This window comes from Kryptolebias marmoratus, linkage group LG4, assembly GCF_001649575.2.
Source record: "Kryptolebias marmoratus isolate JLee-2015 linkage group LG4, ASM164957v2, whole genome shotgun sequence".
Classification (NCBI taxonomy): domain Eukaryota; kingdom Metazoa; phylum Chordata; class Actinopteri; order Cyprinodontiformes; family Rivulidae; genus Kryptolebias; species Kryptolebias marmoratus.
The window spans coordinates 14,842,563-14,868,520 of NC_051433.1; the positions used below are offsets into that span (position 1 = coordinate 14,842,563).

A 25,958-nucleotide genomic window follows, 5' to 3' on the forward strand; every position below is an offset into this window, starting at 1 on the left:
TGAAGACTCTTTACACACACTTGCACTGACATTGCACTTATTATAACACTATTTTTTCAGAAAGTAAAATTAAGTCAAGTGGCTGATGTTTTTGGTATTTTTCGTGTCGTACATCAGTTCCTGTTCATGCTCTTTCACATCAGTGCAAAAAGAAAAGAAAAAAAAAGACAAAAGCTACATATTTATTGGCAGGTCCCTCTTCGACAAAAATACAGGTTTTTCTGCACATTTTTAGATCATTCTTTAATCAGTCTGTGCTTCCAAGTTTTCATTATAGAGATGCTTTGAAATTAAGGCATAGAACTTAGTCAAACTAAAGATGAGGTCATTCAAGATTTGGGCATTGTTAAGAGAGATCTGCGTGTAAAATGAATGCATTCTAACTTATGTTTTTGTTAATTTTTAAAACTGAAATACAATCGCTCAAGTAAATCCTAAATGACAAAGTATGTGTCCTTTTCAAGATGTGATAATGATCCGGTATTTTTCCACTGAACTTGGAGGAATGTTGCTGATGAGCCACTTTGAATTACCGGTCACATTGAAGCAACGTTCCCCACTGGCAGCTATCTGGGCCAACATCTCGGCATTGCACCTGCTGCAGCAGTGGGGAGGGGACAATGGAGGTCGACAAAGTAGGAGATAGTGTCCTCTTTCAAAGAACATGACGTCTTCATCTCTTCAGCTGTGCTGGGCGGGTTACAGCATGCAGATATCACAGAAGACTGGTATTTTTTCCTGTCTTTCCAGTTTGGTGTCAGTCAGTCTTCTTTTTTTTTTTAGAGACAGGAGTTTGTAGAGGAGGTTAAAGGTGGATCCTATAAGTTTGTGGCTTCCTCCATTGCATTTGCCCACCTGTGCAGGGATACGATTTTAGAACGGGAAATACAACTGCATGATTTGCATTTATCTAATTTTGTGGCTTGGTTTTACATTTTAATCTGTTCTGCTTTTTTAAGCAAAAGGTTTAAACTCTTTCATTAGTTGTGCCCTCACTTCAGCTGTGACACAACATCTGCTGGTCAGTGAAAACCCAGGGACTAATGTAAAACTTGGCTGATTTTTTTCTCTCACAAAGACACAACTGAAAGGGTGAATCCTCAACCATATTAAACCTGTAACAATATGAGTGTTACAACTTTGAGTTCTCTTAAATGAACATTTTGGTCATTGTTCTGTCAAACATTTATCAATAGTACCTTATCATCACCAGTCAGAAGACAGAGGACCGAGACTAGCCAAATGAGGGCCTATTTATATAGTTTTTCAAGCTTATAAAACAATGCTTTCTCAAAAACAGCATACCAGAGTTAAAGAATTCTACATTAAAGTTGTTTTATAAGCCTGAAGAACAGTAAAAAGAGCTATTTACAACAGGTACGGTATTATAACCCTGACAACATCCCAAAATGTCTGAACTATGGCTTAAATGTTTTATCATTAGCTCTCAGTTAAGCGTGCGTCTCACCTCTGGGCTGTGAAGTTGTCTTCAGCTTTAAAAGAGTAATACAAAGTGTTTTGGTGGTAAAGCTGAAAGACGTTGGCCGCCTCGTCTCCCCCCTGCTTGTCTGTTAGCTTCACTGTGAAACCCAGAAGAGGCAAACTTTCTGCTGCTACTTTCTCCTGCAGATAAAAAATAATTAGAATCAGGGAAATACCTCATGACATAAATGAATGAATTCCAGTTATTGTGATTTAACTAATGGCTGCGGTTACAGGTGATGCTTTTTTTTTTTTTGCTGCCTTGTGCACATTTAAGTGTGTATAAAAAGCTCTTCAGGTTAAAGGGGACCGCATGTTTCCCCTCACCTCTTGGGCTCGGTAGGTGTAAAGCACCTTGTCTTTTAGAAGGAACCATAGCCTCTTCCAGTTCTTTTTGCTCTTCTTGCTTCGCTGTAGCGTGCCGCTGATGGAGCCCTCCTCTGACACGGTCACCTGCACATCAGGAGCAACTTTAGATGACAAGGCAAGACACGACGAACACATTATACAAGATCTGTCTGGTGAATTTACCTGAGTGAAGGACGCTGTGCCTTTTCGATGCCTCCAAATATTGGGAGGATGGATGTTTTGGAATACAGTAGAGAGGGGACGGCTGGAGCGGGCCACCCGAGGGCTGCTGTTTCCTGAGAGCGCAGATACATCTCCTCCTGTAATGACAAACAACTTCCTTTTACCCCAAAACAAAGATAGATATGGACATATAATTGATGATACAACCTTTGTGAATGATTTGTTCCCAGGAGGGAAGTTCCTTACAGGAACTTGACCCTGATTTTAACTTCCCAGTACAGATTAGAACAAGAAAAAAACATGGGTGTTTTGTTCTTTGTTTTTTTCAAATTCTTTGCTTGAAATTGGTGCCAGAGTCAAAATGAGAAGAATACTGTGGCTAAAATACACCCTCTACTGGGGTTACAAACTCATTTTGACAAAAACAAACAAAAAAATGTTCTTGTCTTGAATGGACAGAATAAATGATCCCTTTGTTAGCTAAAGCTCATGTTGAAAAATCTTGGGACTTTGTGGGTTGATTCTGCAACCTGGCTGCCAAAACAACTCCTATATTGCTCGATCATACGTGCACAGCAGTGGGAACTACAGACAACATTAAAGATGTGTTTTAATTTAACCAGGCTGCCTTTTTACCTCTCTTTTTCAGCTCGTTGTAACAGTGATCACACACTTTGGCCATGCGGTCTTTCATGTACTTCAGTGGATACCTGTTCCTGGAGCAGCTTCGACAAACAATCTGTGCCGTACAACAAAATGGAAACAAACAAGTTGAACACAGGAAACAGTCTGGTAAAAAACATAATTTTCTACATACAATCAACAGACATCCCCCTCAAAACATGATTTTTTTCCTATATGATTTCTCAACATTGTGAAGTTCAGACATAGAAGGATTAAAGTTGAGTATTTCAGAGTACTTTGGGCTTTCTGTGTGCGTGACTTACTCGCCCGCAGCTGTGGCAGTGGTGTCTGCGAAGAGTTAGGCTGAAATCTGCAGTGCAGTTCATGCACATCATGACTTGTGAGACAGGAACGAGTGTGGGAGCTTTTTCTCCCAGGGATAGCCCGAGACGATCCCTGGCCTGGGAAACACGCACAAACACACATCCAGTGATTTATCACAGCGGGAAGCTCGGCGACCAGAAGCCGCACCATCAGTCTCATTCTGGTGGGTGCAGATAAGCATGACTGAAATAAAAACATGTATCTGCGCACCGAGAGGATGCAGAGATACGAGGCAGGATTTACTCACCTCTCCTGAGCAGCTGCTGAGAGCCCCAGAGCCTCTGGTGTGTTCAGTCACTGTGCGGTTCAAGGTGTAAAACCAGTCCTCTCTTTCAAGGAAGGAGCTGCAAACAGTGCACGCAAACTTCAGCTGTACTGATCTGAATGTCATCAACGTCAAAACTTAAAAACATCTGCTGTGCATGCAAACACTTAAAAGTTTGAGGGTAAAATGATGAATGTGACTGTGACATTTTTGTATTTTTTAACTGTACAGTGTGACCCACCTGGCAGACAAAATGATGGAGATGTCTGTCCCTTCTATTTTTAGTGCATGTTGGACATTTTGCACACTGGGTTTACTGACCTGGGTAATTAATCACAAAAATCAGACAGACAAAAAACAAGAGATGGTAAAACTTCTAACCTGTTTTATCTGATCATTTTATGCCTATAGTTTTTAAATACTATGCGTTGGCAAATGATTTAAATAGACATTAATTCTTGATCATTTTGAAAGACTTGGCTACAAATTAAAGCGATTATTGAGTGACTTGATGATGGGCCGACCTTTAACCCAGTCAGAGGTAAAGTGTTCTTCAGCCTGTATTTCCCATCCTGCTGAGGGTAAGTGTAGAGCAGCACATCGTTCATCTGACAGAAGAGCAAAACAAGGAGTAAATCTGCAGAACTGTCCAGTCTTGAGTGGCTGCAAATGTGACGAAATGTTTAAAAAAAAGAAGTAACAAAGACAGTGATCCACTCAGTTTCTCCATGTAGTGCTGCAACTCTCCAGTAGGTGTCACTAGAGTCTAATATAAAGTTTCCAAACGAACTTTTTTAAAAACAAAAAGTCACATTTAAAATTATATATATATATATATATACATATATTATGGCATGCCGTTCAGGAAATTATTGTATATGTATTCTTATATTTGAAAGTTTGAATATATGGAATGAAACCTGAATATATGGAATGAAACATAATCTAACATCATAGGCAGCCATATTGAAATTTACTTGCAAACGGCCTGTATAACTCAGTAGTAACAGGCATGTGTGACACAGCAAGGAATTTGGTTGCTGCGATTCTAAACGACGAACACGCTATAAATACCTTGGCCAGTGCATGTACGAACCAAAGTAGTACCAGTACAAGGACCCAGTACCGTAGTACTGATGAAGAAATTTTTTCACTGTTTCAACGTGGTAGACAGAGTGCAGCGACCACACCAGGTCCGTCTGCCTCTATGGACAGGGTCACATCACTCCCTTCACAGGAACGACCTTCGACAGGCCCCATCTATAATCTAAAAAGTATGAGCTGCCGTTGCCAAAAAGCTTTCAAGTTCAACAAAATATTGTAATATTCCCTCTGATGCCATTTTGTAAAACAGGAAGTTAAATAAGCTTAGTAAGCTAACACATTTATTGTATTTCATTCCATATATTCAGACTTTCATTCCATATATTCAAGTTTCATTCCATATATTCAAGTTTCATTCCATATATTCAGACTTTCATTCCATATATTCAGACTTTCATTCCATATATTCAGACTTTCATTCCATATATTCAAACTTTCAAATATAAGAATACATATACAATAATTTCCTGAACGGCATGCCATAATTAATATATATATATATATATTTATTTTATTTTATTTATTTATTTATTTTTAATTTGAACAAGACAGTGAACATGTTTACGGCTGCACTCCGAATCATTTATACAGGTTCATATTTCTCCAATAAATAAAAAATAAAGACAAGAATTGATATAACCCATTTCTGACACAAATTTTAAGTAACATTTTCAGTTATCATAAAACTTGTTTGGGAAGAATTTATTGATTTAAAACCATTACCTTGGATTTTCTTTTTTTGCATTACTTTTTAATTTTTCCACTACTTCATTATATCTCTCTCTGGATGTTTATTACCTCACTATAAGGAAATGCCTGCAGACTTGTTTCATTATTCATAATAATTGATGAAACACAGTCTGAGTGAATACACTGACAACAAAATTATGCTGTGATTAGTATTGGATGTGTGTATAAATGTTTATATTAATTTGTGACTCTCTTTTAGTAAATTAATCATGTGGTGTTGACCCTTCAGCGACAGGACGTAAAGAGTACCCAGTTCAATCACTGATTCTGATTATTTCCCTCTCCTTCTGGTTTTCTTACCCTAAAATGATATGAGTGAATATGCATTTAAGGGGCTGAAATCATAACAATCAGAACGGTAATTGTTCTACAAGGTATTGTTTCAGATCTTAGGTAGCTGACCTTCCCAGTGCTGTCAGCAAATGTCTGGTTCAGGAACTTAACATTCAGAAACATCCTGTCAGGAAACTCTGCTCTTAATAGCTCAGTCTGGACACAGAAATAAACCAGGAGGGTTCCTGACTCTATATTTCACACTAATTTAGAAAATAAAACAAATTGTGACAAGGCAAATGTTATATATCTTAATTAGAGAAGCGGCAAATAACAGCAAATGTGTCTGTGCACTAAAACTCTACAAACAGGAAGTTTACCAAAAACAAATGGCGAGGCTGGCGACTCTTCCTGCTGACCTTCATCAGGGTGCCCTCCTTCACAAAAACCTGACAGTAAAAATAGAAATAATACAAACAAGATTATGCTGTGCTGACAAATCTGGTCCATCTGCAGTCATCAGAGTTGTTTTAATCCAGCCTGGCCAGGTATCCCTGCCTGACTGACTGCTTAAAGGGCATCGAGGGGTGGTGGAGGGCAGACAGGGAGGGCTGGCGAGGCTCAGACAGAAACAATGCTGTTATCGGCGTCGTACCCTGCCAGGATGAAGCAGGCCGCGCTGGCCCCGAACGCTGTACGCTATGTTGATCAGACGCAAGAGGTTCTCCTGAGAAACGCAGACAAAACAACAGAAAGAAAGTGAAAGAAATGCGAAGCCAAAACAAGGGCTAAAAGATGAAAGAGTGTGATAATGTTCAGCAGTCTACAGATGCTATCACCTGAGTCAAAAGGAAGCTAGAAGTCTTATTCCTTGTAACGTAATTAGACTGATGTGAATGCAGGGCCTCTGAAATAAGTTGTGAAATGTTTTAAATTTTACAGAACAGCTAACAACAGACCCTTTCAAAGCATGAAATAAAGCTGAGAATAATGAAAATAACATTGGACTGTTTGTTCCGTCATAGAGCTAAATAGGTCCCCATGTCATGAGTTAATAATAGATGGGAGCATGATGTATACAAACATGGCAAATTTAATAAAATAAAAGACAATAACGTCATTCAGTCTCTCGCAGTCATCTAGTGTGTAATTGTTATTAAAGTGCACTCTATTCTGCTGATTAAAATGCAATGTTTGAAAAGAAAACAGTTGTAAAGGACTGAGGATGTTGAACACGGCTTAAAGATGCACAATAAAAGCCTAAAAGACATTCTTTTTATTTCTGCATTATTTCCCAGGTTTTATTTGTAATATTTAGGGCTTTTTTTTCTCTTTCTTTTGCCTTTGGTGGGTTTGTGTGAAGTTGAACAAACTTTAACGACTTAAATGGATAGTTCAGAACTTTTGGAGGGCGGTTCTGTGGAAAGGTTATAAACAATTATTAGTTTACCTCCTATAAAAAGTTTCTGGAATAGCCTCAGTTTGGATAAATTAAACGAAATTAACAAGCAAACAGCTAGTCACAGCAAGGCAAATACATAAGTGGATTGCTGCCGTCTTAAAAACAACTCCAGCCTCAAAAACTTTTGTAGCAATTTTTCTAAACCTGACTTGCATTATAAGGTTATTTCAGCCAGAATATTGTGACATTCCTGCTAGAAGTGCCCTAGGCTGCCCTAGGTGCTACATCTAGCTGCTGCTGCTGTTATTTATACTTGCAAATAACCATTAAATCTATGTAAATAACTATGTTATCCAAAAATAATGGGAGTGTGGTTTATAAAACAGTGTTTGGATAAACTGATATTAACCTTTAAGACGGCAGCATTTTGTTTTGTTCCTGGCCTTGGTCAGACTAGCCATTAACTCATCAGTCTGATCAAAATTAAACTCTATTTCTTCAAACTGAGGTTGTTCAAAGAGCTATCTACAGCAGGTAAGATATTAACTGTTCACAACCTTCCCACAGAACCACATTTTAAAAAAATCTGAATTAACGCTTTAAGTTACACTACTTTGTTCAAGTAGTAGTAGTTTTCTGTTCATAATGAATAATAACTAGTTGCATTTTGAAAATATAATTCTGGATTTTGTCAAGCCTTTGTTGTATTATTTATGAGTAATATTTGACACTTACCCCGTGTTTTAAGCTGTCGTTGACCTGATCTGCAATGTCAGAGACGACTGCTACAGCAGCTGAATGAGATAAACAGACACAAGGATCAGGAAACTGACAGCAGCCACAACAAATATTCACCTTTGAGGAGATGTTTCCTTGACTCTGTGTACAAGACAAACAGAGTAAGAAGTCTGGAAGTGTCTCTGTGTTTAGTCTGACGTGGCTCTCTTATCAGAGATGCTGTTTGCGATAGTGCTGCTGCAGCTCGCCTTCTCATGATTTACACACAACAGTCTTCGGACAGAAAAAAAAAAGCAGGAATGACTGTCTGGTGGGTTCAAACCGCAAACAAAGAAACCTAAATTTGCTCTCTCACGGCCATTTCTTCATGCCAAATGCACACAGACAAACACAAAGCCACGCACAGAGGCCAGAAAAGCTCTCTTGGTAGTAAGAAAAAGCCTGAAGTGAGCAGCAGCTGAACACACTGCTGTTTGTTCTTGTTGCGTGTTTACTGTACCTTGGGTGTCTTCATACTCTTTGGAATCAGGGGAGAGGTTGTTCAGATAATCTGTGAGAGGAGAGAAATAAAAGATCACCTTCAGAGCGTAAAGCACAAACTGTGATCAGCTTTCATGTGATCCAGGAAAGATCCTCTGTTCGTATTTAATTAAACCTTGTCTTTTACGTTTCACTCACCGGTGAGAATCATGCGATACTGAGCCACGCGCACAATGACTTGCAGGAGCTGCTGCTTGAAGGAAACTCTGTCCCCGTCTGGGCTTTTCTCCTGACACAAAACAACACAAACTTAATTATTCACCTTTCGTGTCATTTTTGACAATTTGGCTCATGTGAGCAACCCAAAAACTTTTGTACTGCCTTTGAAAGGACAGTCATGTTGCAGAGTGGAGCAAAACAATTGAAAAATAGAAAAAAGGAGGATTTCAATCTGTTAAAAGCTTCATAATGGTCTAAACAGAAACACGTTTTACTTTATAAATGGAGGCAGTTTGTCTACCTAGGTCCTAAACATTAACAATATGTTTAAATTCAGTGGATACTCTTGTCCTCGTGAAACTGGTGCCTTGGCAACATCAAATTCAAAATGAGAATTTCAAATTTTATTTAGTTTTAGTTTTCTCTAAACTTAAAAATCCCATTTCAAATCTAATTTGGACTAAGAATACCTTTTTGCGTCACATAATATTAAACAGCATGCAAACAGTAAGTTGTTAATTCTCAGTGTGGGAAAAAAAACTATTCTGTCAGCAGCCTCCCATTTAAAGGACAAACAAAAAAATACCACTGGCATTAATAAAGAAAGAGCTTAGGGGAAACACAGGAGATTTTCAACATGAGTGCTCCTAAATCTGACAGAAAAGTGCAAAGCTCTGCAAAGACTCCTCGCCAGCTCCTTCCCTCAGTGGTCGATAAAATGTAGGCAAAACACTAAAAAGTCCTCTGCTCATAAATGAGAGACATTTAGACAGGCCCAGTGGACATTCATCTACAAACTGGCTCTTTATTACAAAGTCAGTGATAGTCTGTGCCACCGGCCACCGTGGGGACAAACACCTTTTATATTGATCTCTGACAGAGTCGGGAGTTTAAAACCAAACGGTGAACAGAAGATCCAACGTTTCCTTTAGTTTTATTATTAAATCCTATTTGGGATCTTTTACACTCTTCTTGCCCTGCTGTAAGAGCTTTACTGGGACTGATGCTTTGCTGACTGGTTATAAAAGGGCATCAGTTTTGAAACTCCACAGCTTTGGTGCCACAGCAGTAAATCTTCTAAGAAAAATTAAGGTGATGTCCTTAAAAAAAGTATTTTTTTCCTTAACAGCTCAAATCATCACCATGTTTCAGGATTTAGCACACGCTTAATCTAACAAAACTTGCGGATTATAGATTATATCATTGATAACTCAGACCTAGTGGGTTTTTTCTTTTTTTTTTTCACAGACTATAAATCCCAAAATTAATCTTATAAGCCACAAATTCCTCTACTTTTATCTACTGTAGGTGAGGCAGAGAAAGAGAACAGATGAGGAAAAGGGAATAATGTCTGTCTGTCATTCAAACCTGCTGACATGAATCAGTCTTTCAAAAAAACTTTGAATTAGTAAAATATGCTTTCTACTTTTTTTATTAAAATGAATGTTTTCTGTAATATGCTCCTTATACAAGAAAAATGAGGAAGGGGTTGATTAAAACTTTACTTTTAATTATTGGAATCAGTTGATGTACATCTACGAATGATTAACTTTCGGAGTCATCCTAATTTAAAATGTTCACCACAACTAACCAATCTTAACTAACACAATAATGGCTATAATTTAGTCCATTTTACCAATAATAAGCTAATTTTGGAGATGTAGTAGCACATGGTCATCCCTAACATCTAAATGCTAAAACATTTTTCAAGATCTCACAATATCACAAGATTTTGCTGAACCTAATTTATGATGTTTGACCAAAAAGGTTATAATTCATCATAAGGTGGTTTTTGTTTATATTTCTGGTGTTAAAGGCAGTGGGTGATGTGCATTCCTTAATGATAGGCCTTTAATTCATGTCAGAGTTTCTGTTTTGGTTCATCTGAACTTCCTAGACTGTATTTTAAATTAGATTTTTTTTTTGTAAGAGAGCACAGCTGTTTGTTTTTGTATTTAATAAAAAAGGAAGCAGACCAGGTCTCACCTCAAACTTCTGAACAATGGCTGCGAAGGCAGGAGAAGTTCGGCAGCTGTCCTCCAGTAAGCTTATGCTTCGATCGTAGTGGCCGATGTACGTGGTGAAGACCAGGAACTCTGCTCTCCTCGTTAGGAAGATGTCGGCGATTCTTTGGCCGTCCTCCCTGAATGGAAAGACAGAGACAATGAGCGTACAGGAGAAGAAGAGGGCACCGATTTGTTTGTCAGTCTGTCGCCTCGTGTCCCACCAAAGTCTGACTCGAGTCTCCAGCTCAGTGAGGATTTTGCGGTGCAGACTGTAAACATCGGGCAGCTCATTGAGAATCTCTCTGAGCCTCTCATCGTCCAACACAGGCTGCCCATCGTCCCCGACTGCAGCCCCCACCGCTTCCCGAAAGTCCTGAGACACAGACGAGAGTGGAGATTTTGTTTTTATCTTACAGGTTAGGTCACAGTCAAACAGTCAAGCCTTACAGTTTCCATACACTTTTTTTTCCTGCCCCGTCCTCTACCACAGCCAAACAGATAATATCAAACAGCAGGGAGCCCATGAACTATTACACAAAAAGGAAATCTCATCATCTCTTTGAGCGGTGGAGCTTCAGTGGTTTAGATCACAGGGAAAATAAAAAAGAGGGGGTTTGCACCATCTTCTTCTTCTTCTGAGGAACCACTGGGCAAGGCTTTTTACTCCAAAGTGCATCAGTGAACTGAACAATTAAGTGTAAAAATTCAAACTGCAGTGTTAATAATGTGTCTGTGGGGGGTTGGGGAGGAGAGGGGGAGTTAAGACAGAGAAAACAATAAGCCTTAATTTGAGCTAAGAAAGAAAGAAAGCACAAACTAAAAACCTGATGTGTAAAAGATGCTATCATGCAAACAAGCAGGTACAATAAGGCTAAAATCATTGTGATATCTATATGTCATTATTAGTTGACCAGAAAGGAAGTTCTTTTATACATGCAGAGTGTAAAAAATTAAGCAAACCCTATGATTTGTTCACTTGTAAATCCACGTTTTGCGGCAGTAGCTTGAAGTAATCGTCTTCTGTACAATCTTATCAGTTTCTCATATTGGTGTTTCTCATAGTTGCCTCGGTTTCCTCAGAATAAGAGGCTTTGGTTGATGCCATTCTGTCGAGAGCTAAACTTTGGCTGCAGCACCTTAATCCTCTGTTGTTTCAGCCATTCTGCTGTAGATGTGATGCTGTGTTTTGGGATCATGGCACAAGCTTCAGCTGCTGCACAGACACCATCACATTTGACTCTAGAGTACTTTTGATACAAAAGTGCACACATATTTCACGGACAGCTCAAAGACCGGAAGGTGCTCCAAATCTTTGGATTGAAATGACGTCCAAATCATCACTCCACCACCACCATGCTTCAGAGTTGGAATGGAGTTAGTTTTTTTTTGGCCAAACATTCACTTTCTTTTCATATTTCCAACATTGATCAATTAGTCTAATGTTTTTCAGTCAAATGTAATTTTGTCAACCTACCTTTCTCAACCTTCCTAATCAACTCAACTTGTTTCATCTTTTACTAGTTGAACTATCAAGAACTTCAACATTTAACTGAATAACATAGAGTCCCATAAAGTTTAAGATGTAGTTTGTATGGGTTTTGCATTTTTAACCCATACTTTACTCACTTTCTGCAGCAGTTTGAGCCCCTTCACATGTCTGAGGAGAGAAACAAACAACACACAGTCAGGGTAGATATGGAAGAATGTTTTTTTGTTGTTGTTGGTACATCCTGTAAGTAAATGTTTAAAAATAAATATTACGAACTTATACTTACAGTCTCTCTGTATCCACCAGCTCTTTCACAATGTAAAAGGCTCTGGATCGACCGTCGGGCTGTAAATAATCACAACATTCACTTATAATCAGCTCAGCATTAGGAGAAACTGAAGTATTTTGGCCTGGGTCCAACAAATAAACGATGTCTCCTCTTCACAGCATCTCAAAGCTGCAGTCAAAATCTAAATAATGATGACAATCTGGCAACAGCCCATTAACCCCCATTAACCTGCCTCCTGAATACAGCTGTCTGGCTCTCCCATCAACAAGATCTTGATGGAAAAAAAAGCAACTACAGATAGGGAAAAAATGACAATGCATGTTGTAAACCTACAGCAAACATGGGCTGTAGTTAAACTAAAGGTGGCCTAACAAGGTATACTGAAGAGTATTTGGTATTTTATTGCAGAAAGGTCTGATAGACACAACTTTTCCACACTTTGTAATCGTTTCCCATCTTCAGTCAAACTCAGCATGCTGGAGGGCCAACCTGTCTGTCATAGTTCATGTCTGTTGCTCCGTCCTCCTCCTCTGAAGTGCGTCCTTGGTCTTCCTCGCACAGCGTCTCCGCCCGACCGTTGGCTACAGAAGCAATCTGAGGGCCAGCAGCTACAGTGCACACCTTGTAGGCTTCTGTATAGGCACTGCAGGAAGGAAAAAGAGCAGCCCACATCACAGAAAGTGGATGTACATTGGCTTGCAAGTCAAATTACTTTGAAAGCAATTTGACACTGCTACTATTGTATACATTCAATGTTTCCATCTAGCTCTAAAAAATAATAACTTTATCATCATTATGCAATTTAAGCACATATAAGAACCACATTTTTAAGTTTAAAAAGCATCTTGAGAGTTCTTTCAGTGTGCTTTATGTTATAACCTTACAAAACTAAATTGGTCCTTGTGTTTTATTATCGTATTTGCTTTTGAAATATATTTTATTCAAAATATTCTGCTGATTTTTTTTGTTTTGTTTTATATTACTCTCACAATCATATTTCAGTGGGTCCAAACTTTTTTGGAGATACAAGGTAAACCTTCACAACCAGGCAGATTCCCACTGTACTTTAATGTTTTCAAGGAATAATTAAATATAAACTTTAGGACAAAAAAACAACAACTATGTTCTAAACCTTATTTGTACATCATTAACATGGATGGTGTCAGTTTTGACATTTTATTTTTTAACATAAAACCTACTAATTAATCAAAGTATTCAGAATTCAGTTCTAATCATCTTGAAACACATCATATGAGACCTGCTTTTTCATTTTCTCACTGTTAGATGCTTTTTTTTGTTATAAGCTAGGTTCTGTTCTACAACCTTCATTTATGTGAGAGTAAATCAGTTGAATTTCATTTAACCATCAAAATCTTCTTTACAGTCCTTCATGTTCATTGAATTACCACTATAATAAACATATTCAGTATTGAAGAAAAATGTGAATAAATAAAAGATTGCAGATCTGAAGCAATAAACTGGTCTCTAAAGGCCTCCGGTGACAACTGTACCCACCAAGGGAAACATGGTGGTGTTTTATGTTACAGGACTTTATTCTGCAGGGGAAACCAAATGAATATGCTAATGGCTGCAGCTGAGTAGAGAATGTAAGCCATGCAAATAAAAACATATTCCTAACTTACACTTATGGACCTCTGCATGAATATCTGCCTTGTTTTAATCCCAGAATCATTGGATTTAACCCCACTGAGATGCAAATTAGCAAACACGCGAGCAACATATGTGAGCCGTTCAGATCTCTGTGTCGTAAACATTACAGCTGCATGGCCCATTGCTGCTTATTGGAACAAACTTTGAATGTGACACCAGGGGTTCCTGAAACACGGAACTTCAGTGTCTATATTGGGCCTTTATATCACTCCCAAAGAAAGTGCTGCTGACACTCCTCACTCGGCTGCCGCTTTGTAAGAAAAGCTCAAGGCAAAAGCTGCAGAGATAAACTACAGGAGGAGATAAAAAAAAAACTAATGCTTCCACTTTTCCTCAGGCTAAGTTTCTGGTGAATGCATAGATGAGATGAGGGGGGCCAATCTCCAAACTATCTGCTAATATGGCTTCCTCAGGCTATTGTTAAATTAACCACCTCATCCACTCTCATGCCTGTCCAGATAGTGCGGTGCTCTCATTACCGTTGCAGAAAAAAAAGAATCACAGTTTGGAAGAGATTTCTCATAAAATCTTGGCTTGTGCTCAAGTAACTAATTATTACAGACGAACACGATCCAAGCAAACTAATTAAACACAAACAGTTGTAATTCTCATGTCTTTACTGATCACACTTAAATCACAAACAGGAAATACTGTAAACTTGTGAATCTATACCAAACTTCCTTTAAGTAAAAACTTTTATCTTATGTTTCCTGGAACAAATTAAAAGATTAGTACAAGAATTTATTAAAACTTTGAACCACTCATCCTCAGAAAATAATTTAGATTTTTCTGTTTTTCCTTGAAAGTTTTGATTGGACTAACTTCTTTACAGCTCAGTTTAAATAAAGACCTCCATGTTCAACCAATTTGGTCTAAATTAATATTTGTAAGTCTGTTAAAGATTTCACCATACTTTGTAAATCCATATAATAACTTATCTTTTTTTATTTCTGGAACTGTAAATTACAATTATAAAACTTTATTATTTATTTTTTTATTTAAAATCAATACAAGGAGTGTACTATAGGCTGTAATTTTTATTATTTTAAGGACTTTTGGGGATTTTACATAAATTTAAATGAAATATTTTAAGTCAACAGGACAATTTTTGAAAAAATAGTGAAATCACCTCAATTTTAAGGGAATTTAATGAACATTTATCCAGGTAAATATTGTGTACTAAGTAAAAAAATAATAATTTTGTGCATGTGTGTGTGAAGGAAAAAGATTGAACCCAAAATATTAGTACAGATAGTAACTGAGTTAGTAAGAATCTTATTATATAACGAGTAAAATATTTTAAGGCAGTCTAATCATATATCAGCCCAAATCTTTATAAAATTAAAGGCCTTGATGGAATGCAAATATCATTTCCTGTCAGAGTTTTAAACTAAGATGATTAAGTTGACAAATGACAAAGTTTAGGCGTTTTGGTCAAACCTTGAAAATGACATCATGCCCTTTTCTATGCAGTACTGTACACAACATGTCACGCTCAAAGTATGCAATGAATGACTCTCAGCTACTACCACATCAAGATTTAGCCAAATATCTGGTAAAGAGACTGAGTTATAACTATTTTCTGGGGTGAGTTGGCCGTGGCAGCCATCTTGAATCGTACATCCGGTGATTACTTTCTGCGAGTTTCATTAAAATTTGTCCAATGGTTCATGAGATGTTTTAATAACAGACAGACACACAAACACACCCACAGACACTGGCAAAAACATTATAGTCTTACTTCACCCTTCGATGGCAGGCAATAATTTAACAGTTAATAATTATGTTCTAAAATCTTTTTTATTTCTATAAGTAAGTGATTGTTAACCTTTTTGGATATTTAAAGCAACGTGATTTATGTCAAACCAAATTTTGCCATCCTTTTCTCTGGAGTTAATATTTTTGTGCCCATTTGGTGCTGTTTTGCTTGCACACGCACCATAAGAGGCTGTGAACCCATGAAGAGGCGAGCTCTGCAGAGACCATCTGCTGACTACAGAACACACTGAGATTGTATCTCTGCTTGTTGTTCCAGAGTGACTGGAGAAGAGCAATGACTCTAAAATGCCCTATTATTCATCTTGAGTGGTCCGTATGATATGGGCAAAGCAGGCAGGAATGCAGAGGGAGTGGGGAGAGGGGGCAGGGAGGTGTTTGACATCAACACATCCGATCCGATCATACCAACAAATAACACCAAACCAGGAACAAAAGAGGCTCTACCTTCACAACCACTGAGAGGAGACATTTTCTGCACCAAACAGATGAGATATGAATGAAACCTGCCAGATTTCACTTGGATGTGAAGAGACCACCCCTGCACCAGCATTTCCTCTTCTCCCACTGAACATGCCCCAACAGCACAGCTACACTCACAGTAAGAGACAGAGTATATTAAATCCCATTCCAAGGCCAACGGGAGCCTCCTGTCAACTGCTAATCATCACAACATCAGGAGATGATAAATCTTTTGTCTTCAGGGAGATTGTTAAACACATGCAGTGACCACGAAGTAATAAAAGAGACTGGTGCTCATTATAAAAGGTGACAAGAATCAATAGGACGATGTCCAACAACATCAAGTTACACAAATACACACTTCTAACAACACATTAGGGATGCTAGCAGTGTGGCTCTTTTGTTTCTGCTGACAAGAATAAAAAACTTAATGCTAATAAGTTTATTATCGCACTGATGAATCTCTATCATTTTTATAAACAATGAGAGGGATGATTTTTTTTATATATCATCATCAGCTTGAAGTTTAATTTGTTTAGTAATGTATCTGTTGTACTGTGTGTTTGATGATACCAATGAATTCATTAGCAAATTTTTCAAACTGATTAAGTTACTTTATTCAGTATTTATTCATTATTTAAATGACTGACTGGAGAGACATTAGAGATCCAAGTTACCTCTGATACTTACAGCAATTTTGAAGAATTAAAATTTATATTTTAACATTGTTTAGTTAAAGGCCAAGCATTTCTTGAAGGAATACATATCACCGGCAATTTTTTAATGCCAGACTAAGATCATCTTATGTTGACAAATGACAGAGTTGTAGCCATTTTGGTCAAAGTCTGAAAAAACCATTATGCACAATCTGAAGCCATATTGTAAAGCTACTATCACATCAAGGTTAAGGTCAATATTTGTTAAACTGGCTGTTATAAAATATAAATATGTATATATATATATATATATATATATATATATATATATATATATATATATATATATATATATATATATATATATATATCTGTTGGCTTTGGCAGTCATCCTGATTTGACTTGAACAGCTGAAGATGTACATCCAGTGATTACTTTGTTCAGGTTTTATTCAAATCTTTCCAGTGGTTCATGAAATATTTTGGTGACAGACAGACACACAGACAAAGGTAAAAACATTACTGCTTTTCCCTAACCTTTCAGAGGTGGGTGATAAAAACGTTTCCATATACAATCTTGAACAAATTACCTCAAGCACAGTAATAGCCCACGACAATTTTTTTTTTTTAATGACTTTAAAGCATTGAGTTTTCTGTAATTATGTGGGCCAGATTTAATCAAGATTAAGATTTGATTTTTAAATTAAAGATCAATATTTGTACAACTTTACTGAGTTATAGACATTTTTGTGTTTGCTAAGGTCAATTAACTATGGTGGCCATCTTAAATTGGATTAACTTCAAAATGTAATTAGTTGTAGCTGTACATCCAATGATTATTTTCTGAGTGTTTCATTAAAATCCGTTCAGTGATTCATGAAAAGTTTTGCTAACAAATTAAAACAAATAAATGGACACAGGCGCACACACACAAACATTACTGACTTCCTGCCTTTCAGCTTTCTGCCTTTAAAGATGCATAAACATATATATAAAGATGTAGTTGTTTACATACCTTTCTGTTTCCTCAGTTAACTGAGTTTTCTTCTCAAACCCAGGGAGGCTGCTCATGTCCACATAACCGTCTGTCTCGTTGGCAGAGGACATGATTCGACTGGGACGATCAAAGAAGTCTGTAAACGGTGCCTGAGGCACAGGCCTCCTCTGTGGCACCTGAACATTCTCATAGTCTGAGCTGATGGGAGGAACATTCTCATAATCTGAGGTATCTGTGTTGGGGACGGAGATGGAGCGTGGCTTGGTCAGGGGAAGAGCTACAAATGGGACACGGGAGCGGTCCTCAAAGGACTCCACCCGGACAACACTACGATTGAGGAAGGCCACGGAGTTTCCTCTACTTCTGCTGTCATTGTACAACAGGAGGGTGGAAGCTGGCTCGGGTGAAATGTGTAGCTTGCTAATTGAACGTGAGTTTAGTTGTGGAGAGCTACTGATGCTCTGTCTGTCCAAATCCAGCCGTCTGCTGGGTGAACGGCAGCTGGACTCAGCTGACGACTTTGAAGAAGGCGGCTTGCCTTCCACCGCTGGCTTGTGTTCTGATTTCCTCCCAAACTTAAGCATCAGGAAGCACTTTATAGAGGACTTCTTTTTCCTGTTTTTCTCTGCCAAGTCTGCCCCGGTGAAAAGTGACGGGGAACTCTTTGTAATAGGCTTCTTGGTGATGTAGGACAGCTCGAATGGAGGAGGAATATCCACCAGAGATGTAGGTGTGGACAGAGCACTGGACGACAGAGGAGAGCACCTGGAGAAGCTTTCGGATGAAAACATGGCGTCTTTGGGTCTCTGAGATCCATCCCTGTAGATACACAGTGGTGTGTCCTGCCCCTCCATGGAGAGGGAGCGAGGGTACAGGGACAAATACTGTGGTTTGGAGTAGCTCCTGTGTCGAGTTGAGCTCAACATCGGGCTGCTGCTTAATGTAGGTTGTCCAAATCCACTCATGTAGGTCTTCTGTAAAAACTGCACTCCTCTATCCTCCACAGCGTTGGTAATCCGGTGTGACATAGAATGTGACCGAATCCCAATGGCCTTGTTATCGAAAGGAAAAACATTCCCAACACGTGACACTTTCCCCGGCTCATCGTAAACATGTTCCTCACTGATGTCGGGCTCTGTGTCAGTGGTCTCATCCAGATATGGCACAATGCAGCCCTCAAGGTCGTCCTCATCTCTGAAGATATCAGAGTCATTTGGGGACAGCAGCTGGCTCTCAGAGAGGGAAGACGTCAGCGAGGTGTCGGTGTCCGTTGGCACTGTGATCGTTACCTGCTTGAATCTTGGCTCGCAGTCCAAATGGTTCAATGAATCCTTCGACTGATAAGTTTTGTCTTTCTCAGTTTGGACAGAGGCTCTTTTCTGACCCGTCCTCATTTTGTTTTCACGACCGTCATCGCTTTCAATCTCATCAGTGCTACCATAGTCCAAGCTGTCCTCTATTTGTCCATTTTCTGCTGTTTCCTCATATTTCCCAGTCAAAATTGAGAGTGAACTTTCCAGCTTCTGATCGCTGTTAATAATGTCCTCTGAACAGACGTAAAAAGGCTCGTGAGCTCGATCAAACTCCAAGGCATAATGTCTCTTTGTTGTATCCTGTTTCTGATTATCAGGGATGAAGTCATAAAAACAGTTTTCCCGCCAATCCTCAATCCTGCCCTTCTTTTTATCTTCTTCTTCACTTTCTGTTCGAAAAGTATGTTTAGCATCAGTGTCCTGTGTACTTCCTTTGACAAGGATCCCCAGTTCATCTACAGAAGACTCTGATAAGTCGTCTGCCGTACTTCCATCTCCCTTCTTTGCGTCCTGATTGGCAGCCGAATACCACTGAGCCTCATCGGCGCTATTAACAGAAATGTCTCCCACTGAGAGGCCTTCTGTGTCGGCCAGCGCCTCGCCTGCATCGCAACCCTCAGCATCCATGTCTTCCGTCACGTCCGTGTCAATCATCTCCTCAGAGTCAGCTGTGAGTCTGTCATCGCTAACCCAGGGTGTTTTTTTCATGGAGTCAGCTTCCTCCGTCAGGGTACTGTCAGTTAATCTCCAGTCCTCATCCATTTTCTGAACAGCATCTTCATCTTCTTTGTCCTCTGTCACCCATCTTTCCAGTGACCCCTTTGACACCATCTTTAAATCAGTGTTTGGTGACTCCAGGGTGTTGCCTTTAAATTGTTTCTCTCCAGGCAATGTGGTTATAACTCCTTTGTTTAGGCCATTCTGTGTCTCACACTGTTCATCAAGCCCACCATTTAAAGTCACCACACTGCCGTTACCGAATCCTCCCTGGTTGCCATTTAGCAGCAGTGTGACTTTAGGTTTAGGGGCAACAGAGGGTTTAGGACCCCTGGCTGCAGACAGGAGAGGGGAAGGCAACTTCAGGCTGGCGTGACAAACAAATCTTGGCTTTGGAGCAACCGAAGGCTGGGTGCAGTCTAAAGGAACAACAGGAAAGGGAAACTGTAAGATTATGTGCTTTAAAATAGCTATCAGGGTCATTTCTGTGGCGTTCCTGTGACCTACATCTGCTCAAACACTTACAGGTAATAAACCTTAAATAGTGTGAGCCAGAGTTTTCTGTTGATATTATCAAAATTCCAGTTTGAGGAATTTCTTCACAGTGAAATACAGCTAATTGTAGGTAAGAAATTTATACCAAACTCCTAGATAGGCTAAACCTTTGGAGACTATTAAACAAGCCAAAAAGATATAATTTGATTCAGAGTAAATATCGTCCTGTAATTGGCTCACATGTGATGGCTCAAGTCTGGATGCTGAGTCTGAATCATGTCAGAATCCTGGCTAAACTCAAGTTAACACATTGCTCACAGCCAGGTCTGAATCCTTACTCACACAAACCTGACCAAACTAGGGAACCATTAGTTAATGCTGCCAGAACACAGACACGTGTTCCCATAAATACATGTATGGTATACCTGCCAGGTTATTACAAATCTAGTGCTTTAAAATATGACAAAGGCCTGATAATGAGTAATGCATACTTTAACACAGTTCAAAAAAGAACACAAAGAAGTCTGAGGGATTTCCCTGACTCACTTCCTGCAATTCAAACGTGAGAGACCCCTGTTAGGATGCCTTTAAGTGCTATGAGAATACAAAGAGATAAAAAAAAATCTGCCAAACTAAAAATGTAGTTTCTGTCATTTTCACAAATTTAACAGAATCACTAAACATTATATCTCTAATAATTCATGACCATTAGTATCTAGCTGAACTTTAAAACAACCAATATTACAAAAAAGAAGTCACATGATTCTTAAAGTTTAGGCAAAATGATTACCCTTTGAGCTGAAACTGTTTGGATTTTAATTATGATATGATTTAGTTTCAAGTTTAATTTCTGTCTAAGTGAGGAAACATGAGCATAAAGGACACTTTGGGCTGTCCTCTCACTGGGATGTCAAAAGAATAAGAAAGAGAAAAGCAGTATAATAACAGAAAATATAAGAAACAAACATTTCCCTAACTATTTTTTTCCAAAAGCAAAATATAAACTGTTAAGAATAAATCCTCTCACCTGTGTTCATTTTGGCGAAGCGGCCACCTCCAGCATCCCGTCCGCAAAAAAGCTGCTGCGATACACCACACTTTTGGGAATGAGTAAAAATCTAATCCTGTCAGGGAAACTCTGCTGTAGCTCTGCTCCAAACAGAGAGTGGACTGAGACTGAACACCGCTTGTTTTTTTCCTCTGAGAGCCAAGCGCTGCTCAGCTGATCGCCCGTGCGTCCGACAGACAGCGCGCAGGACGCGACTGGAAACCAAATGCAGAGACTGGATAGAAAACACACACACACACACACACACACACACACACACGAAAAACACCGGCATCCGTCTGCAGCTGCTGCACGTCCAGGCAAGTGCAGAAAACACGCACATCCTCCTGCAAGTAAAAACTGAGGCTGATTGGTCAGATTTGTGGTCCGCTACCAGTGAAAAAGAGAAATGACGAATTTATAGCTCTGAATAATCCTGTTAGTAAAATTATTTTAAAAAGAATTAACTTCTTGATCCACAATACAGCTAATGAAACGACCAATTTAGTCCAGACCTGACATTTTTCAGATCCTTTATTATACTTATGGGGGGAAAAAACACATGAGTTTACCATGTTTTTGTGATCACATGTGGAAAAATCATGTGGCCACATGTGATCACATGAACACGTTCCAGTCATGTTTTCCCATGTGTTTTACGTGTTCATTAATTGACTTTTCCACTTGTGCACTTAATGTGTTTTTGTTCCAAATCCACTTAGGAAATATGTTCAAAACAATAAAAAAAAAATTAAAAAAAATGCATATGATAATGTAATTGACATTCCTGTCTGTCTGTGTTAATTAGTTTATCTGTTAGCAAAATATCTCCTGAACCACAGGACAGATTTTAATGAACCTGTCAGAAAGTAATCATTGCAGGTACATCTTTAACTCTCCAACCTGATTCAAATCAGCTACCACAGCTGATCGACCTGCCAACACAAAAATAGCTATAACTCAGTTAATTTTACAAATGTTGAGCTAAAATTTGACGTGATTGTGGCTGAGAGTTATTTTCTATCACATACTCAAGATCTTTAATTAAATCTTTGGTATGCAAGGTTTAACTAATTAAAACCTTGCGTGTTTTTGCATGGGAAAAAGTGTGATCTTCCCATGTAAAATTCAAGTGTTTTTTTTTTTCTGTAAGGGTAATGTCTTAAAAAGAAACAAAAGGTTCATTCGACTGTGAGAAAAACTAAGAGAACTAAACTCAGAATTTGCTTTTCAGTCTACACATCAGTTGAAAGTAGCAAAATACTCTGACACATCATAGAATTAACAACTTATAAATCATAGTTTTATAATGTATCAGTAACGTGATAGGTTACGCATAATATAAACACCTAATATAATCTATAAATTGATGTTTAAATTGTGATTACAGGACAACAGTACAATTACAGATCCGAGCCAGCTGTGATTAATTTTCCGATGCACTCATATTCCTGATTGATGTAAATATATTTGTAGTCTGGAATAACATTTGCATTGATAAACCAGCCTTGTTCCTCTGCACACCCATCTGTCTGTTTGATTTGCTCCACAACAGCCTTCTTTTTTATTATTACAAAACAGGAAGCTGCTCTCCCTGTTTCCTGCTCAACCCAGCTTCACATCCTTAGCAGCTCATGGATACCATTTAACCCCTCCTGGTGCATTCACTGTGACTCACAGGCAGGGAAGCCGAGGACACTATTTTTACTGATGAATTGTGGTCAGCTGGTGATAAGATTTATTACACTAAAACACTTGTGTGCCGCAGCGAACCACAGCAAAAGACAAGCTGCATTAATAATAATAACATTAAGGGCGGTGACTCTGTCTGTGGCTGATCAGGACAGCAGCAGGAGAAGGGGGGAAAAGAGGCGTTGCATGAAGGGCTTTCGTATTTGTTGACATTTGTTTACAGCCTGATGTCACCTTTAAAATGGTCTCTTTTTATGTGATAAACTATTGGGTTAAAATGCTATCCCAGAGTTACAAGTTTCTCTAAAAGAGGACTGTTTCCACAGTATTTCTGTTGTTCTTTTAGTCACTCCCTGCTCGATGCTCAAATTTCACAGTTACTGCACATCATCTTTTGTATTATCACTGTCAGCTGTAGAGTCATGCAACAATACGTTTCACATCTATAAAATTAAAGGCATGCATTCCCGAAGGAATGCATATCGCTCTTTCATGCCAGACATTTAGGCTAAGATCATTTTATGTTGAGAAGTGACAGAGTTGTAGCCGTCGTGTGATATTGTGAGACGTCACACTAAGAGTACGACTACATAAAATTTCAGCTCAATATCTGTAAAACTGACTGAGTTATAGCCACTTTGTGTTGGTTAATATGGATTAGCTATGACAGCCATCTTGAATTGATTTGAATCCAGAAGTTAATCAGTTGCAGATGTGCATCCAGTGACTACGTTCTGAAAGTTTCATTAAAATCTGCTGTTTCTGAGATATTGTGGTTACAGACAGACGGTGAGCACCTTCGCCTTTCAGCAGTGGCCGATAAATATGTCATTGTTGAGGACCAATGCTTGAGGATGCATTTGATTCATTCAGACACTCAAATGCCAAAAAAACTGTAACTACTGTTCCTCTGAAGCTTTACTGACTACTAACCAGAGGCGTTCCCTTTCGATAGCACACAGTGATGAATGCACCACACTTAAAGGTCAAAAGTCAATCCCCTTCTACATCAGGCAATCAGTTTGCAGCCCCTGCCATATGATTGTCATTCTTTGATGGTCTCACTGATAATCTTTCAACATAGTAAAAACAAAAACCCTTTCAATTCTTAAAAAAGAAATACAAACTTTGGTACAGATTTTTACTAAAAGCAACATAAATGTGCTGTGACTAAGTGAATATTCAGCTCATTAAAAAACATTGTGTGGCTGCACCTCTGGCCTCGTTTGTGTTGCTTCAATTATTGTGTTTTCATCTTCAGTCAATAAAGGGGAGGAAGATAAATTGTGCTGTGCAGCACCGAACAGCAAATGACAGATCCGCTAAGAAGCATAGATATGAAAACGTGCTTTAGGATGAGCAGCCGTCCTCTCACGCACACACTTAATCAAAATGCCAGTAGGATAATGTTTGTACTTATGTAAAGATCAGACCAACAATGTACTTCATGTGTGCTGCTGTTCATCTGAGACTCTTTATAATGTCCTAAAATGTGGAAGAATAGACTAAACTGTGTGCATTTGTACAATTTACATCTTTTTCAACAGTGAATTCAGTCATTTATGTTATACTACAATGGTTCCCAAAACTTCTAATCTTGACTCCTTTCAGTTTTTACCATCACATTCGTAGTAGACTGATTTATTTCTTATTAATGAGCAGTAAACAGAAGCAGGTGTCTGTTTGACTGAAGAGCGCATTAAGGGACCTTAACAGAAAAGGGCAAAGTCATCTGTACATGATATTAGTTTACAAGTATTTAATGTAGTAACACACTCCACCTGAAATGTGATTTTGCTGCAAAGCTGTGCTGAACTGTTGGAATGACCCAAAAGCAGTATGATAACAGGAATTTGACTTATAATGTGCTTTAAATGGATAGTTAGGATCTTTTGAAGTGGAGTTCTGTGGAAAGGTTATGAACAATTAATTTCTTACCTGTTGTAGATTTGAACGACCTCAGTTAGGAGGAATAGCGTCTAATTATGACCAGACTGATGAGCTAACAGCTAATACAAGCAGAAACAAAACCAAAGTGGACCGATGCCATCTTTAAACAACTCCAAACGTTCAAAAAACTATATCATCACAGCGGTTCATGCATGTCATTTTATAAATGTTTACACTGTCATAAATTTGTATTGCCTGGCTATAAAGGCAGAGATATGATTATTCAAACAGGAGACACCCAGGCTGAACAAAAAAGTGCTACAGCTAGCTGCTGCTGACACTGTGCTTGGAAAACCCCCACAAAATTATATGTAAATAGCTGCAAAATGCAAAACTGACAACAATTTAAAGATTTTTAAAAACCCTTTTGAGATTGGAGCCGTTTTAAAACAACAGTGACCCACCCAGACTAGCCATTTGGTCAGAATTAAACTCTTTTTCCAAACTGAGGTTGTTCAAAGAGCTATCTAGAGCAGGTAAGATATTCATTGTTCACAATGTTTCAACAGAACCCCGGTTCAAATAATCTGAACTATCATTTTAACTAAGAAATAAATCATCTCTGTTTTGCCAAGAAGAAAAAAATGTTAGTTCTGGACTTTTTACCCTATTTTGACTCCAAGAAATGTTTGTTGAAACTGAGCCCTACAGGGAAAAAAATCTATTAAAGCCTCATTCTTTGCTACATTTTGGGGTTCCACGTGTATTTCTTGCATGCAATGGACATTTTCTTCTAAAGAAACACGATTTCATTATTTTTTTTAACCTGGTTCATGGCAGTCCAGCGCATTAAAGAGCTGTAATTCTTGCTGGAAAAACAGGCAAAACACAGATTTGGGAAAGCGTACAGACATTTCCAGAACCAACAGTTGAATGTATTCACACAGTAGCAGGTAGAAGATCAGGAAAACATTTTGAAAGGCCTGACCCCGAGGTCGCTCTCTGCTCGCGGGTCTCCTGTTTGCGTCAGGCGAGGAAAGAGTGTGTCTGCCTGTCTCTCCTGCTCTGAGGTGAAACAATAAGACTGGGACTTAAAAAAGGAACTCCATCTCGATATAGTCCTTCCTGCGACTGTTTTCTAGTCTTTCAGCAAAACTGGAACGCAGAGGGTGTAGTCACTGATTTTTAAGGATAACTCCAGTTATT

At 38.6% G+C, this 25,958-nt stretch overlaps 1 protein-coding gene across 2 annotated transcripts; it reads right to left on the bottom strand.

Moving 5' to 3' along the window:
- Positions 1-738: 738 nt before the first annotated feature.
- LOC108235599 (FYVE, RhoGEF and PH domain-containing protein 5) lies at positions 739-21,668 on the bottom strand. 2 transcript variants are annotated; one of them, XM_017415709.3, is made up of 21 exons: positions 21,150-21,668; positions 17,616-20,046; positions 12,526-12,679; positions 12,034-12,092; positions 11,885-11,915; positions 10,480-10,631; positions 10,239-10,395; positions 8,232-8,322; positions 8,053-8,103; positions 7,551-7,609; positions 6,069-6,140; positions 5,794-5,862; positions 3,811-3,894; positions 3,528-3,607; positions 3,269-3,365; positions 2,961-3,098; positions 2,650-2,752; positions 2,014-2,150; positions 1,837-1,935; positions 1,469-1,623; positions 739-855 (listed from the first exon to the last, which is right to left on the bottom strand). In XM_017415709.3, exons 1-21 carry the CDS (start codon positions 21,157-21,159, stop codon positions 819-821), a joined length of 4,266 nt encoding a protein of 1,421 aa, XP_017271198.1. In that variant the 5' UTR covers positions 21,160-21,668; the 3' UTR covers positions 739-818. The 2 variants fall into 2 exon arrangements, with proteins under 2 accessions (XP_017271198.1, XP_017271197.1); XM_017415708.3 differs by having other exon boundaries at positions 1,810-1,935.
- Between the last annotated feature and the right edge of the window lie 4,290 nt (positions 21,669-25,958).